Here is a 15855-nt window from a genome sequence, read left to right on the forward strand (position 1 = left end):
GAGGCTCTTACCTCAGCCTCCCAATTAGCTGGGACCACAGATGCATGACATCACATCTGGCTAATTTTAAAATCTGTTTCTAGAGAAGGGGTCTCACTATGCTGCCCAGACTGGTCTCTAACTCCTGGGCTCAAGGGATCCTCCTGCCTTGACCTCCCAAAGTGCTGAGATTATAGACAAGAGCCACTGTGCCTGTCCAAGGGGTATTACTATTTTTTCTTCCTTGAGACAGACAGAGTCTTACTCTGTTGCCCAGACTGGAAGGCACTGGTACAATCTAAGCTCACTGCAACTTCTGCCTCCTGGGTTCAAGCCATTCTGGTGCTACAGCCTCCTGAGTAGCTGGGATTACAGGCATGTGCCACCACACCCAGCTAATTTTTGTATTTTTAGTAGAGACAGAGTTTTGTCAATTGGCCAGGCTGGTTTCAAACTCCTGGGCTCAAGTGATCTGCCTGTCTTAACCTTCCAAAGTGCTGGTGTTACAGGTGTGAGCCACTGCGCCTGGCCAAGGGTTATTTTAAATAGGGTAGTCAGAGAAGGCCTGACTTATGGAGGACACATGAGGCTTGAAGGAGGAAAGGGAGCAAGCCCTATCTGGGAGGAAAGTATTACAGGCCAAGGGAACAACAAGTGCAAAGGCCTGTCCCGAGGCGGGAACATATCTGGTACATTTGGGAAAAGGCAAGAGAGCCAACGGGACTGGAGCCAGGTGAGCAATGCACAGTGACAGATGAGGCCTGGGGTAGAGGGGCCAGATAAGGTAGGGCCTCGTGGTCCACTGTCATGATCCTGGCTATTATTTGAGTGAGCTGGGACACTGCTGGAGGGTTTTAAGCAGAGGAATGCCACGACCTGAGTTATGTTTTACAAGGATTACTCTGGCTGTTGGGTTAAGAATAGATAAGAAGCAACCAGGGGGCAAAAGATGGGAAACCAGGTAGCAGGCTACTACAAAATCCAGATTAAACAGTTACTCGGATCATAATGACCCAGGAGGATGTCATTATGTTGCTGCACGTATGAACCTTGACACAAGTGAAAAATAAAACTTGCACTCATTAGAACCCTTACCAAACGTTACTCTTTGTTACTTAGGATAAAGCTAGAGCTTTAGCTGTACAAACCTTATCTTGTGACCCAGAGGGCGTTTCTTCTAGAGTCTCGGTGCTTCCCAGATTGGAGAGCTGAGTGCTTGGCTGTAACCCAGGGCTGGAGATATTTGAGTCGCCCATCTGATTCTTTAAAAAGTTAAAAGAAAAAATATATATCATGTGAAAAAAATTGCTATTATTTGGCTCACAAAACAGCATTTGAGGTTATCAGAAATGATACTTTTTAAAAAGAAGAAAAACTAACCTCGAAATGTTTGCTCTATACTCCAATGTAAGTAACATGCAATAAAATTTCTAGAACAATGAGCACCTAATTTGAGACAACAGTGTTGGCCACAACTGTTATTTTTATCACCTTTTTAAGAAAAAGATAATGGTATTACTTTATCACATATTCTTTAAATCTTTATTTGTTTCTCCGAGACGGAGTCTTGCTCTGTTGCCCAGGCTGGACTGCAATGGCGCAATCTTGGCTCGCTACAACCTCTGCCTCCTGGGTTCAAGCAATTCTCCTGCCTCAGCCTCCCAAGTAGCTGGGATTACAGGTGTGAGCCACCACGCCCAGCTGTTTTTTTTTTTTTGTATTTTCAGTAGAGACAGGGTTTCACCACGTTGGCCAGGCTGGTCTCAAACTCCTGACCTTGTGATCTGTCCACCTCGGCCTCCTAAAGTGCTGGGATTATGGGGGGCGTGAGTCACCGTGCCCGGCCTGATTTTAATTTTAAGTAAAAGCTAACATATGGTGAAATTAATTTTTAAGGGGTGTACCGTTCTACTTCTGTTCCTATAGGCATAATCAGGATACAAAACAGTTCCAATCATCCAAAAAAATTTCCCTTGTGCTGTCCTATTGCAATCATGACCTCCTTCCACTCCTGGCAACTAGGTCTATTCTCTCTCACTCTAGTTTTATCTTTTCAACAGTACCTTAACTCGTTTTGCCAATTTGAAGCTTTTTTCAGGATCATCAATTAATAATTTAGTAGCTAGTATTACAGCAGAACTGTATGCGAAACAGTGCTTTTTCACATGTTGTTCCTTGAAGTTCTGGTGAGGATGAAACAGGCATGAAAGGAAAGCACTTAATTCAATATTTAGTGAAGAGTAAGGTGACAGTATAATTCCGCTAAAAGAAACTTCAGCAGTAGAGAGTTTGTCTCACTCCAGCGAAGTGTGGGGGCTTTGAGGTGCCAAGTAAAATTCCAGGAGAGTTTCATAACCATGAAATGCCCACTGCTTGCACATAGTAGATGGTTCATAAGCAGGTATTGAATAAATTAACTAATGTACCACAACTGCCATTTTATTCAACTTTTGGGAGAGAATTTTATCAGCTAATTTATAAACTAAAATGCAAAACAGAAGAGAAAGAAAACAGTGAATTTCAGAAAAGCCTCTCATTTGGGTAAAATTTCAAATGAAGCTTAATGAAGGTTGTGCATCTACCACCAATTACAGACCATGAGCATACTTTTTAGTATTATGTGGTACAAACTATCAGAATACTTTTAAAACCTACACAAATTCCTAGGACCACTGAGGATCCTAACAGAAACGGCAGTGGTAAAGAGGCACGAAGCTTTACCAGAACTAGCTGCTGCGAGCTAACTTCTGCACTCCAAGACCATCTTCTCCCATAGTAATCTTATAGGAGTAGAAAAAAGCGTTGTAAATTTTCCTGCCAAAAACAAGTACTCTGGGGTAAGTGAGTTCTTTCCTTATGTTTTAGATTTAAAATTGTAAGACACACCTTTAAAAAGAGACACAGGGTCTCACTGTTGCCCAGACTGGAGTGCAGTGTCACAACCATAGCTCACTGCAGCCTCTGACTCCCGGGGTCAAGTGATCTTCCTTCCTCAGCCTGCCAAGTAGCTGGGACTGATTACAGGAGCATGTTAACATGCTTTCTTTTTGAACTTATATTTCTGCTGGTCCTGGAGGCCAGCTTCCCTAGTAAAATAGTCTCCTGCAGACCTCCTCCTCTCCTTTTGGTCTTCCTTGGTCAGCACCCAAGTACTCAGAGAGCCTTACCCTCTCATACTCATCCTTGGCTCTGCTCAGCATCTCCAGGATGTCGATGGGCCTGTGGTCGCTGCAGCCATTGGCCTGGCTGGGACTCTGTTTATCCAGAGCAGCTTGCTGGGATCGCCGTGTCTCCTCTTCTACCACACTAGAGGAGAACAAGGTTTTAGAAAGGCCTCTTAAAATCTGACCCAAGGTTTCTTTTGGTGTTCATCTTCCAAGGACACACTAAGAGTGTCACATGATGACATTATTCTTTTTTTTTTTTTTTGAGATGGAGTCTCGCACTGTTACCCAGGCTGGAGTGCAGTGGTGCAATCTCGGCTCACTGCAAACTCCGCCTCCTGGCTTCACGTCATTCCCCTGCTTCAGCCTCCTGAGTAGCTGGGACTATAGGTACCCGCCACCACGCCCGGCTAATTTTTTGTGTTTTTAGTAGAGACAGGGTTTCACTGTGTTAGCCAGGATGGTCTCGATCTCCTGACCTCATGATCTGCCCTCGGCCTCCCCAAGTGCTGGGATCATAGTCATGAGCCACTGCGCCCAGCCAATGACATTATTCTTGCAATATATAACACAGAACCTCAGTTACCTCATTTCAGGAATATATGACTTACCATTTCACCGTCTCATTAATAGTGCCAATATTTACCCTTCAGAAGGATAAAAATACAGAATTCCTTCCTAGAGCTGGCAGAGATGCATTAAAAACTCCACTAAGGTATCTCCCTTTTTCCCTTGAAGTATTTCAAAATCAGTCAAACTAATTGCTAAAGTAAATCTGAAAATGGACAATGCCACCAAGACACAGGAAGGCTGCATAGTTGAACAAATCCTCTGTGGAAAGTTTGGATTGACACTGGGCTAGTAAGGACAAAGTCATTTCTTGAAAATAGAGGTCCTGGTGAATCCTTAAAAGTTAATGATAACACTATAAGCAAATAAAAGGTTTCCCCTATTCTCCCTTTAAAAAACCACCAACTTAGCCTGGGCAACTTGGCAAAACCCCATCTCTACAAAAAATACAAAAATTAGCTGGGCGTAGTGGTACACGCCTGTAGCCCCAGCTATTTGGGAGGCTGAGGTGGGAGGACTGCTTGAGTCTGGGAGGTAGAGGTTGCGATGAGCTGAGATCACGCCACTGCACTCCAGCCTGGGTGACAGAGGGAGACCCTGACTCAAAAACAAACAAACAGACAAACAGACAAACAAACAAACAAACAAAAAAACCACACACTAAGTGGGTTTCCAGTTTTTAAGAACATCCCCTTCTCCCTTGTATAGAAAGATCTGAAACAATTACAGCAAAATGTTAGGAACTGAAAGCTGGGTGGTAAGCACATACATATTTTATTATTTCCTATATTTTTCTTCAAGCTTTCAAGCCTGAATAATAAATTTTAATAAAGCAGCTTTTTTTTTTTTTTTTAAAGATTCATTTAGGCCAGGCACAGTGCTCATGCCTATTATCCTAGCACTTTGTGAGACCGAGGCAGGAAGATCACTTGAGCCCAGGAGTTTGAGACCAGCCTGGGCAATACAGTGAAACCCTGTTTTAAAAACCGAAAAACCCAGCCTCCACAGGAGCTCTCATTACAGTGTGGGGAAGAGGTGGACAGAGATGGCTTTTTTATTTAAAAATACTGGGTTAAACAATATTAAACCGACTTAAAAAAAAAAAAGAAAAAACAGAATCCTTGAGTTTTTTTTAATTTTTTTTTTTTTTATTATACTTTAAGTTCTAGGGTACATGTGCATAACGTGCAGGTTTGTTACATATGTATACTTGTGCCATGTTGGTGTGCTTGAGTTTTATTATTATTTTTGTAGAGATGGGGTTTGATATGTTGCCCAGGCTGGTCTCAAAACTCCTAGTCTCAAGTGACCTTCCTGCCTCAGCCTCCCAAAATACTGGGATTAAAGGCATGAACTACCCACAACCCACCCACGGAATTTCTGTTTGTTTTACTTATTTTTTTATTGTACAAACAAGGTCTCATCATGTTGCCCAGGCTGGTCTCAAACTCCTGGCCTCAAGCAATCCTCCCACCTCAGCTTCCCAAAGTGCCGGGATTATAGACATGAGCCACCACACCTGGCCAGTTGATTTTTAAGCACGCAAAAATTTATTGTGATTCTCCAAGGGCAGGCCTACAGATATTCTCAAATTTTATTTGATTATAGAATTTTCCTCTGAGGCAGAATTCCTGTTTGGAAAATGTGGCTTTAAGGTTAGTTACCTTATCTAGATAGTTTCTCTATCTAGATTTTTATAGCTCTTCATAAGACTATTACTTTTAAAACAAATGTAGAATCATGAATTTCATGGTAGACTGAAAGACTGGTATGGGATATGAGAATAAGACCAAATATGAACTGTTTATTTAATGCTCAGATATAGGTCACATCAGCCCGAATCCATCTTCATAAAGGATCTGTCACACAGCCTGTTTTCCACCTACTTCCTGACATGTTGCCTGACTTGGCCATGCTGGTATTTAACTTTTCCCTGACCCAGACTAGGATCTGTGATTCTGTGATTATTTTGGTTTAAAAGAAGAATATTTCTTTTCTTTTCTCATGCCAAAGCCTCCCTAGTAGCTGGGATTACAGGTGTGCACTACCATGTCCGGCTAATTTTCGTGTTTTTAGTAAAGGCAGGGTTTCGCCATGTTGACCAGGCTGGTCTTGAACTCCTGATCTCAAGTGATCCGACCACCTCAGCCTCCCAAAGTGCTGGGATTACAGGCATGAGCCACTGTGCCCAGCCAGAACAGGTAATTTTATAAAGCTCACCACTGCTGAAAGCAGAAGCTGTCAGGGGTGGTATGGAAGGGACTCTCACATAAATGAGGCTTGGACTCTAAGGCCTCTTCTAACCAAACTTTATGAATAGCACCCATGCCGTTCTCCTTTCCTTTCAAACACCAAAACCTACCCCTAAGATGTCTGTAAGATCAGGAATAAAGCTTACTTCCATGAGTTCTCCAAAGTTTACATAGTCTATGTGGCCAAACATTCAAACAACATTTTATTGTTAAAAAGAGTTTCTGAGGCCGGGTGTGGTGGCTCATGCCTGTAATCCCAGCACTTTGGGAGGCCAAGGTGGGTAGATCATGAGGTCAGGAGTTCAAGGTCAGCCTGGCCAAGATGTTGAAACCCCATCTCTACTAAAAATACAAAAATTAGCTGGGTGCGGTGGCAGGCGCTCGTAATCCCAGCTACTCGGGAGGCTGAGGCAGGAGAACTGCTTGAACCCGGCGGGGCAGAGGCTGCAGTGAACCGAGATCACACCACTGCACTCCTGGGTGACAGAGCAAGCCTCTGTCTTAAAAAAAAAAAAAGAGTTTCTGGCAGACTGGATTTCCTCTTTAGGAGAGTCAACATCTTCTAAGTTTAGTGGGTTTTCAACTCTGCCACCACTGACCAGAGAATATCCAAATTTAGATGATATAGGTCTAGAAGTTCACTCATTTTCCTACATAGTTTCTCATTTTTATAAACATTGTTTGGAGTAAATCAGTTTTTTACTTGGAGGATCTTTATTATATTGTGGCTGTCAACAGTGATGGGAAGAATTGTATTTAAAAGAATGGGCACTGATGGACACATTTATTTATATGTACAATATACTAATAAGAACTATACTAGTATTTTGGGTTAGTAGAGGTGATATTGTCAAATATGTAGCAAACGACAATAAAAAAATGTAACAAACAGGCTTATGCAGGCAGATTTAGAACAAAGACAGATATAGTCTTCTTTAGTTTTGGTGACCAGAAAGGCATTTATCACAAAGTTAAGGGTAACATACAGTATTCTCTTCAGCCATAAATAGGCCAGACACTTAAAACTCATTATCAACAGTTTCACCATGGTATTCTCGAATCACTATATATTTTTTTTTTTTTGAGATGGGATCTCACTTATGTTGCCCAGGTTGATCTTGAACTCCTGGGGCCCAAGTGATCTGCCCACCTGAGCCTCATAAGTGTTACAGCTGAAATGACAGGTACACACCACTGCGCCTGGCCTCTCTAATCACTTTCTTTTCTTCTTCCTTTTTTTTAAAAAATTATTAACAGAGATGAGTCTTGCTATTCTCAGGCCAGGATGGTCTTGAACTCCTGGCCTCAAGCAATCCTTCCTGCCTTCACCTCCCAAAGTGCTGGGACTACAGGCACGAGCCACTGTGCCCAGGCTCAAAGCACTTTTAGTAACACACCTGATTCTAGTCAAACAAGCTGAAAATTTAAGCAATTGTCCCTTTTTGGGCAATTCTGGTGAAAGAAGTCCCAATGCTCTTCTTTTCCCTTCCAGCTTCCCTTTTCTACTCCTCATCCTATTTCTGGGTTCAATAAAATATTTTTAGAAAGGCCTTCAGTCTTCAGCTTCATTTACCATTTGAAATCTTGCATTAGGGGTAACACTTGCCCTGATAGATAAATGGTTTTCTTTCAATAGTTGTTAGAGCTAAAAGACCCAGATCGTTTCACTCAGGGCCCAAATGCTCATTCTGTAGGAGAAAGTGTTTATATATTAATGTATTCCAAAGTTTAGAAAAAATTCTGGATTTCTAGATAACCATGAATCAACAACCCTGTGTCTTCTTTTGCTGCTATTGTTGTTGTTTTTGTTTTTTTGAGACAAAGTTTCACTCTTGTTGCCCAGGCTGGAGTGCAGTGGTGTGATCCTGGCTCACTGCAACCTCCACCTCCTGGGTTCAAGTGATTCTCCTGCCTCAGCCTCCTGAGTAGCTGGGATTACAGGCATGCACCACCACACCCGGCTAATTTTGTGTTTTTAGTAGAGATGGGGTTTCTCCATGTTGATCAGGCTGGTCTCGAACTCCCAACCTCAGTGATCCGCCCGCCTCAGCCTACCAAAGTGCTAGGATTACAGGCATGAGCCACCGCGCCCGGCCAACCCCGTGTCTTCTTTTTGTTTGTTTGTTTGTTTTTTGAGATGGAATCTTGCTCTGTTGCCCAGGCTGGAGTACAGTGGCGCAATCTTGGATCATTGCAAGCTCCGCCTCCCAGGTTCACGCCATTCTCCGGCCTCAGCCTCCTGAATAACTGGGACTACAGGCGCCCGCCACCGCGCCCGGCTAATTTTTGTATTTTTAGTAGAGACGGGGTTTCACCGTGTTAGCCAGGATGGTCTCGATCTCCTGACCTCGTGATCCGCCTGCCTCAGCCTCCCAAAGTGCTGGGATTACAGGCGTGAGCCACCGTGCCCGGCCCAACCCTGTGTCTAAGTAACCACAAGTAAGCTGCCTTTGCTGTCACTTTCAAAGCTAAAACGAGTGATCATCAAATAAATGGCTTTGTTGAAAAATGGTTTTAGCTGGGTATGGTGGCTTGTGTTTATAGTCTCAATTACTTGGGAGGCTGAGGCAGGAGGATCCCTTAAGCCCAGGAGTTTGAGACTAGCCTGGGCAATATGGCAACATCCCATCTCAAAAGAAAAAAAAATTAACGATGCCCTCCGGGTATACACAAGTAATAAACATGGGCCTGCCCTGCAAGCTCTCAGCCAGAACAGGCAACAAAGCAGGGGGCTGATAACTTCCGATCAGGGCATGTTGGTAGTCTTAGATCATAACCTGGCCTTAGCTATGTCTGCCTTCTTTACAATGTAAATATACCCTGAACTGAGGTTCTGGGTTAATTACTTATATATACTTTCATGAGTTTAAAATTAGGCTGTTGGCTTGGCACGGCGGCTCACGCCTATAATCCCAGTACCTTGGAGGATTGCTTGAGCCTAAGACTTTAAGACCAGTTTGGGCAACATAGTGAGACCCTGTCTCTACCCACATCCCAAAAAATTAGCTGATAGTGGTGGTGCATGCCTGTAGTCCCAGCTACTTGGGAGGCTGAGATGGAAGGATCACTTGATCCCAGGAGTTTGAGGCTGCACTGAGCTGTGACTGCGCCACTGCACTCCAGCCTGCGTGACAAAGCGAGACTCTGTCTAAAAAAAAAAAAAACCAAATAAAGTAAAATAAAATAAAAATAAAATAAGATTAGACTGCTAAAAAATTTAAGATTTTCTTTAAAACGTGTAGATTGAAAACTGCAAGAGAGCAAAGGGAATTTTAATTTGACAGATAGGGATGGCGGAGCAGGGAGAGAGGTCCACATTTCTGAGAAGATTCAGGCAAAAACTGAAAAAAAGCAGAAGTGCACCAGAGCACACCGTCTACCTATTATAGCATTTTGCCCAGAGCTCTGTAGTCCCTCAGGCACCCTGCAGCCCCATGTCGTGGGCTTCCAGAATCCAGAATGGCAGTCCAGCAATATGGACAGGTCACACAAGGGCTGGCTTCTACAGGCTAGCTTGAGAGAGGACAATGAACTGTCCTTTAGAACATTAACTCAAGGAAAATAATTTTCTAAATTTCAAGGTTCTGAGTTACAAAAAATCTTCTGGAACACAACCCATGAGTGGACTGGGGCCTGCTAAGCCCAGAGTCTGTGTCAAACACAAGTTCACTTAAAAGAACTAAACACAGACGTGTGTGAGAGTTCTCTATCAGGCTATCACATATGGTATCACTTGTTACAGTAGAAATCTGGACAGAACCTAAATCAGAGCCACTGTATATGGTCAGGCTGTACACCTGATGCAGATATCCTCTGGAGCCAGGCAGTTTGGCAGCCCTAACCTACAGGTCCAACAGTAAGGTTCTGGTTAAATAATGATCTGTCTATAGAGCTGGATACAATGCAGCTGTCACAAATACTACAGAGAAAGATTTAATGCCTCGGAAAAATGCTGTTCATAAGAAAAGCAGTATATACAGTATGATCCTATTTTTGTAAAAAACAATCACACATATCTACTTAAAATACACAAAAAGAAGACTGAAAAGAAACTGAAATGCACACTGGGAGGAGTAAGATGATAATTATATATATTTTAAAGCTTTTTGGCCTTTTCCAAGTTTTTGGCAGTAAAAAGAAATTGGGGAAATACACGAGTTGGTAGACTTACAAAGAGAAGTGGAAGGGGATTATTCTTCATTTCTCACATACCATCAGTTAAATTTATGGAGTAATATACTTACTCAGCCATGAGTTTTGCTATGCGGTGACAGTCATTCTTGTCATAAAACCAGATACTATATATCGACACTTGAAAAACAAAGGGAAAAAAAGATAAGAGGAAATGAGGTTTCAATATTTGGGTATATGTAAATAATATATTATCAACATGGAATGTCACTAAATATACCATCAGACCCTCAAATTGTTAATAGTCAATCTAAAGAAAACAAGTATCTCCTCCCCAAATGCTGTTTAACAAAATCAGGACAGGTAAAACATTCAGATAAAAATTACACAAAATAGTTTTAGACATTATCACCAGATCTCAGTGAACCTAAGACGTTACAAAGCGTAAGATGCAACCATTAGTTATGTACTATCAAGCTTTCAAGAAAAAGGCTTCCAATTAAACTAAGAATCATATTGATTCTAAGATGCATTCTAAATTGATATTAAAATTGTTGCCGGGTGTGGTGGTTCACACCTGTAATCCCAACACTTTGGGAGGCCGAGGCGGGCAGATCACTTGAGGTCAGGAGTTCAAGACCAGCCTGGCCAACATGATGAAACGCATTCCTACTAAAAATACAAAAATCAGCCGGCTGTGGTGGCGTGCCTGTAATCCCAGCTACTCGGGAGGCTGAGGCAGGAGAATCGCTTGGGCCCGGGAGGCAGAGGTTGCAGTGAGTCGAGATCATGCCACTGCACTCCAGCCTGGGCAACAGAGTGAGACTCCATTAAAAAAAAAAAAAAAAGATACTAAAATTGTTACAACAAAAAGCTTTCAAAACAAATGCCAGCTCTATATCCATCCTATGACTGACTGTTTACATGTGAAACGGACTGAACTCAGTCTATGGCACTTCTTATCCCACTCTTTTTATTTCCAATATGGTGCTCAGTTCAAAGAAAGCCCTAAAAACATTTACTGCAAGATAAATGAACTTTATTAAAGATTATAATATATAAAAGCTACTATAAATGCTCTTTGGATAAGGTAGAGTAGAAATACTGAACATACATGCTGAAACAGACACATGGATGGATAAGACCCATTGCTACCACGTGTGCCCATATGATGACACTCACAGCTCAGCACACTTTGCACCTCCTTAAATACTTACAATGATTCCCTAGCACAGAAATGGCAGGTATCATCATGCCTTTTTAAAAGAAACATTACAACTTTTTATTCTGAAATAATTGCACCTTCACATGCAATTGTAAAGAACAGACAGATCTCAATTGTTTCCTCCAATGGTAACATTTTACAAAACTATGGTATACTATTACAGCCAGGATACTGACATCAGTCCAGATACAGAAATTTCCATGGCCACCAGGATCCCTGGTGCCCTTTTAGAGCCCACATCCACCTTGCTCTGGCTCCTCTCCTGTCCCTGACTCTTGGCAAATAGGAACCTGTTCTCTATTTCTACAATGTTGTAATTTCAAGAGTATTACATTATATAAATGAAACTACAGAAGTCATAGAAGACTGCTGTCCATTCCAAGCTGGTTGTAATGAGATCCTCTTGGAAGGATCTCATGGAAGGGAGACGCAGAAGTCACCTGGTGGCCAATTATCATTAGTGGGGCTTCCAATCCTTGCCAGTTTTGCTGGGCTGGCCTAGTATTGCCGGCAGGACTCTTGTTCAGTCTAGGAGAGGAATGAGCCTACCCGGGCCACCTTCTGTTGCTAGGCTGAAGGTCAAGAAACACCAGGCCCAGGCCCCCTTCTTATGTTGGGTAGGGGTTTGTAAGACACTTTCCTGCTGCTGTTCCACCAGTTCTGGGTTCCTGACCAGATCGTCCTCCTTCTACCTTTCACAGTTCTCCAGATTGTCTGTTGTGTCATTTCCAGGTTTTATAGTTGTAAGTGGCAGGCAGAGAGAAGTCTATGCTACTCGGTTTAATTGGAAGTTTCATTTTGCATTTTTATGGATGGGAATACGGGTTAACGGAGAGACTAAGTAACTTATTAACAAATGAGAGAAAAAAGTCAGTCTCAGAGCTGTAAGTAAAACTTGGGTCAGGCCAGGCGTGGTGGCTCATGCCTATAATCCCAGCACTTTGGGAGGCCAAGACGGGCAAATCACCTGAGGTCAGGAGTTCGAGACCAGCTGGCCACTATGGTGAAACCCCGTCTCTACTAAAAATACAAAATTAGCTGGGCATGGTGGCACATGCCTGTAATCCCAGCTACTCGGGAAGCGGAGACAGGAGAATTGCTTGAACCCGGGAGGCGGAGGCTGCAGTGAACTGAGATTGCACCACTACACTCCAGCCTGGGCAACAAGAGCGAAACTCTGTCTCAAAACAAACCCAAGGCCGGGCGCGGTGGCTCAAGCCTGTAATCCCAGCACTTTGGGAGGCCGAGACGGGCGGATCACGAGGTCAGGAGATCGAGACCATACTGGCTAACACGGTGAAACCCCATCTCTACTAAAAATACAAAAACTAGCCGGGCGAAGTGGCGGGCGCCTGTAGTCCCAGCTACTCGGGAGGCTGAGGCAGGAGAATGGCGTGAACCCGGGAGGCGGAGCTTGCAGTGAGCTGAGATCCGGCCACTGCACTCCAGTCCGGGCGACAGAGCGAGACTCCGCCTCAAAAAAACAAACCCAAAAAACAAACTTGTGTCTTCTCAATCCTAGACCAGTTATCTTGTTACTACATTTTCATTGCTTACATCTCATTGCATTGAAATAACATTACATTTTTTTATAGAAACAAAGTTAGTGAGCTTAGTTATGCTTGATGATTAAAGTGACACATAAAAGAATACATAATTAAATTAAAAGGCACATTAAGAGGGTGCTATAGAATATAGGAAACAGAAGTGCTAGCACAAGAGATTTTAAATAAATCAAAAAATCATTTTTATAACTATTATTTGAATTCTATAAATATATTATCAGTATATATCGATTTAGAAAACCACTGCTATTAAAAGTTATTTTAATGATCAATTATTTGTTTCACCCTAAATTAAGGCCATTATTCCACAAAAGACTTCACAGCAAATCATAACTTTAAAAGTTTCCTTCTTGGCTGGGCGCAGTGGCTCATGCCTGCAATCCCAGCACCCTGGAAGGCCAAGGCGGGTGGATCACCTGAAGTCAGGAGTTCGAGACCACCCTGGCCAACATGGTGAAACCTGTCTCTACTAAAAATACAAAGAATTAGCCAGGCATTGTGGATGCCTGTAATTCTAGCTATTCGGGAGGTTAAGGCAGTAGACTCTCCTGAACCGGGACGTGGAGGTTGCAGTGAGCCGAGATCGTGCCATTGTACTCCAGCCTGGGCAACAAGAGTGAAACTTTGTCTCAAAAAAAAAAAAAAACAACAAAAAAAACATATATATGTTATATATATAATTATGTATATAATGTAATTATGTATATAATGTAATTATGTATATAATTATATATATAAAAGTTCCCTTCTTCGTAGAAATATAATTTTGAGTCCACTGTTACTGCAGAGTTAATTAAAACATGATTGATACACAGAGCAAGTGAACGGCTTCATTTTAATGATTGAAGATCATGAACAAGAAAAAATCCTACCCTGTTTACAAAGGGCTTCTCAGGCAGGGAAAAACCTCTAATTACACCAAAACTGCTCTAATCTATAGAGCCCGTGTATGGCCATGTGTCCCACAGGTGGCCGCACTACCTGAAGGAAGTCCAGGCTTGCTAGTCTCTGAGCCTTCAGCCAGCTGGGAAGAGTTTCCCATGTTTGGAATCCATTTTCACAGTGCCTCTTTTGTTCACAGAATGTCAAAGCACTGTGAGTGCTCCAGACAGAATCAAACTCCAATGAATAACAAGTAATTTTGGAATGTTTTACATGACGGTAAGTCAATACATTCACTCAGCTTTAACATCTCAATGGAAGGAGCACAGAAGCAGCCTTGTTACAGAGATAATTAATAAGCATTATCTACTGCAGGGTCTTAGTTATGATCTTAGCAGCTAAGGCTTGCTCCAACTACAGTAAATCAGATCAGGGCTTTAAAAAGACTCCATATATGGCAATTATACATGACCACCTTTCTTGAAATATGCCTCTTCCAAGCCTGGCTAATGAACAACCCAAACACCGAAGTCCAAATACAAAAATTTGTTTTCCTCCAATAAGCTATATTAATCTGGACATACTAAAACAATACACAGTGATAAGAAAAATTTATGACATGTGGCCGTGTGCAGTGGCTCACGCCTGTAATCCCAGAACTTTGGGAGGCTGGGGTGGGTGGATCACCTGAAGTGAGGAGTTCGAGACCAGCCTGGCCAACATGGTGAAACCCTGTCTCTACTAAAAATACAAAAAGTAGCTGGGCGTGGTGATGCATGTCTATAATCCCAGCTACTCAGGAGGCTAAGGAAGGAGAATCGCTTAAACCCAGGAGGTGGAGGCTGCAGTGAGCTGAGATCGCACCACTGCACTCCAGTCTGGGTGACAGGACAAGACTCCGTCTCAAAAAAAAAAAAAAAAAAGTTTATGATATGCAACACATCACGCTTAGAGAGGAACACACAATTTTTTCTGTGCTAAACAGAAGCAATTAAGTGTGTTTTCACAAGTGCTTCTAAATTTAACTTTTAGGAAAGAACTTCTTATCAATAATCACAATAAGTCCATCAAAGCTGTCAACTTATTTTGAAAATCCTTCATTTAAGATGCCCTTTTCCTTTGAAGAAATACAATATAATTTAGAAATAAGGCACATGCCTTCTGCTTTTGTATATTATCAAACTGCCTAAAAAGAGCCAAACACTTTCAAAGGCATGTTTGCAGAAGAAATAAAGATAAGAAAGCCATAATGATAGCTTAATGGGTAAGGGATAAGAGTCACACTCGATTCTGCCAAAAGCAGACCTGTAGAGGTTCAGACACGCATCCAAGAATCAGCTCTGTCTGCCAACATATCAAACCGTCAGTGCATGCAACTGGCAAGAAAGCCCAGGGAGCTGCCACGGAGCCTGTCACTATCACTCATGAGGAAAGACAGACAAGTTCACCAGATAGCTAAAACTGCAGAGGACCTCCTCTTCAAACCAAAGGTAAACATTCTTCCCTCAAGAAGACTTACACTCTAAGGCCCAACACATTCTGCCAACAATTCACTTGCTGAGATAAATTTCTCTGATTAACTATGCCACAGAGAATTTAGGTTTTTGGCAACATAGTATTGCCTTTTGCTATGGCAAATGATGGCACACTGTTTTACAAATGGCCTTTCTCAAGATGAAAGAAACTACTTAGTTAATGGATACCTACCACACACTGTGACTGCTAACAGCTATCCTAAGTCAGTCATGTTGCATAAGATAGACAAGACATTGAAAAGCTGGCTGGGTGCGGTGGCTCACATCTCTAATCCTAACACTTTGAGAGGCTGAGGCGGGAGGTTCACTTGAGCCTAGCAGTTCAAGACCAACCTGGGTAACACAGTGGGACCTTGTTTATTTAAAAAAATTTTTTTAATTAAAAAAAAAAAGAAGAAAAAGTTAGGAGGTGTGATAGAACATTTCATTGCCTTCCACAAAAAATATCAAAATCCATCTAAGAATATCAAACATTAAATGTTTCCTTTGCTTTTCAAATGAAGGTCCCATTCTTTCGAAAATGTGAACAAAAACAAAAACAACTTATTACAA

The 15855-nt window shown here is 42.2% G+C and overlaps 1 protein-coding gene across 1 annotated transcript in view; it reads right to left on the reverse strand.

The window, feature by feature from the left end:
- The window catches only part of DCP1A (decapping mRNA 1A), a 56070-nt gene that overhangs the window by 17017 nt on the left and 23198 nt on the right, over window positions 1–15855 (reverse strand). Inside the window, exons 4-6 of the mRNA XM_033210132.1 lie at window positions 10210–10276; window positions 3147–3285; window positions 1128–1241 (exon numbers count right to left, since the gene is read on the reverse strand). Of these exons, the coding sequence (XP_033066023.1) occupies window positions 1128–1241; window positions 3147–3285; window positions 10210–10276 (320 nt within the window). The remainder of the gene's footprint in view (window positions 1–1127; window positions 1242–3146; window positions 3286–10209; window positions 10277–15855) is intronic.

Source organism: Trachypithecus francoisi, unplaced genomic scaffold (assembly GCF_009764315.1).
Source record: "Trachypithecus francoisi isolate TF-2019V2 unplaced genomic scaffold, Tfra_2.0 Lachesis_group0, whole genome shotgun sequence".
Classification (NCBI taxonomy): domain Eukaryota; kingdom Metazoa; phylum Chordata; class Mammalia; order Primates; family Cercopithecidae; genus Trachypithecus; species Trachypithecus francoisi.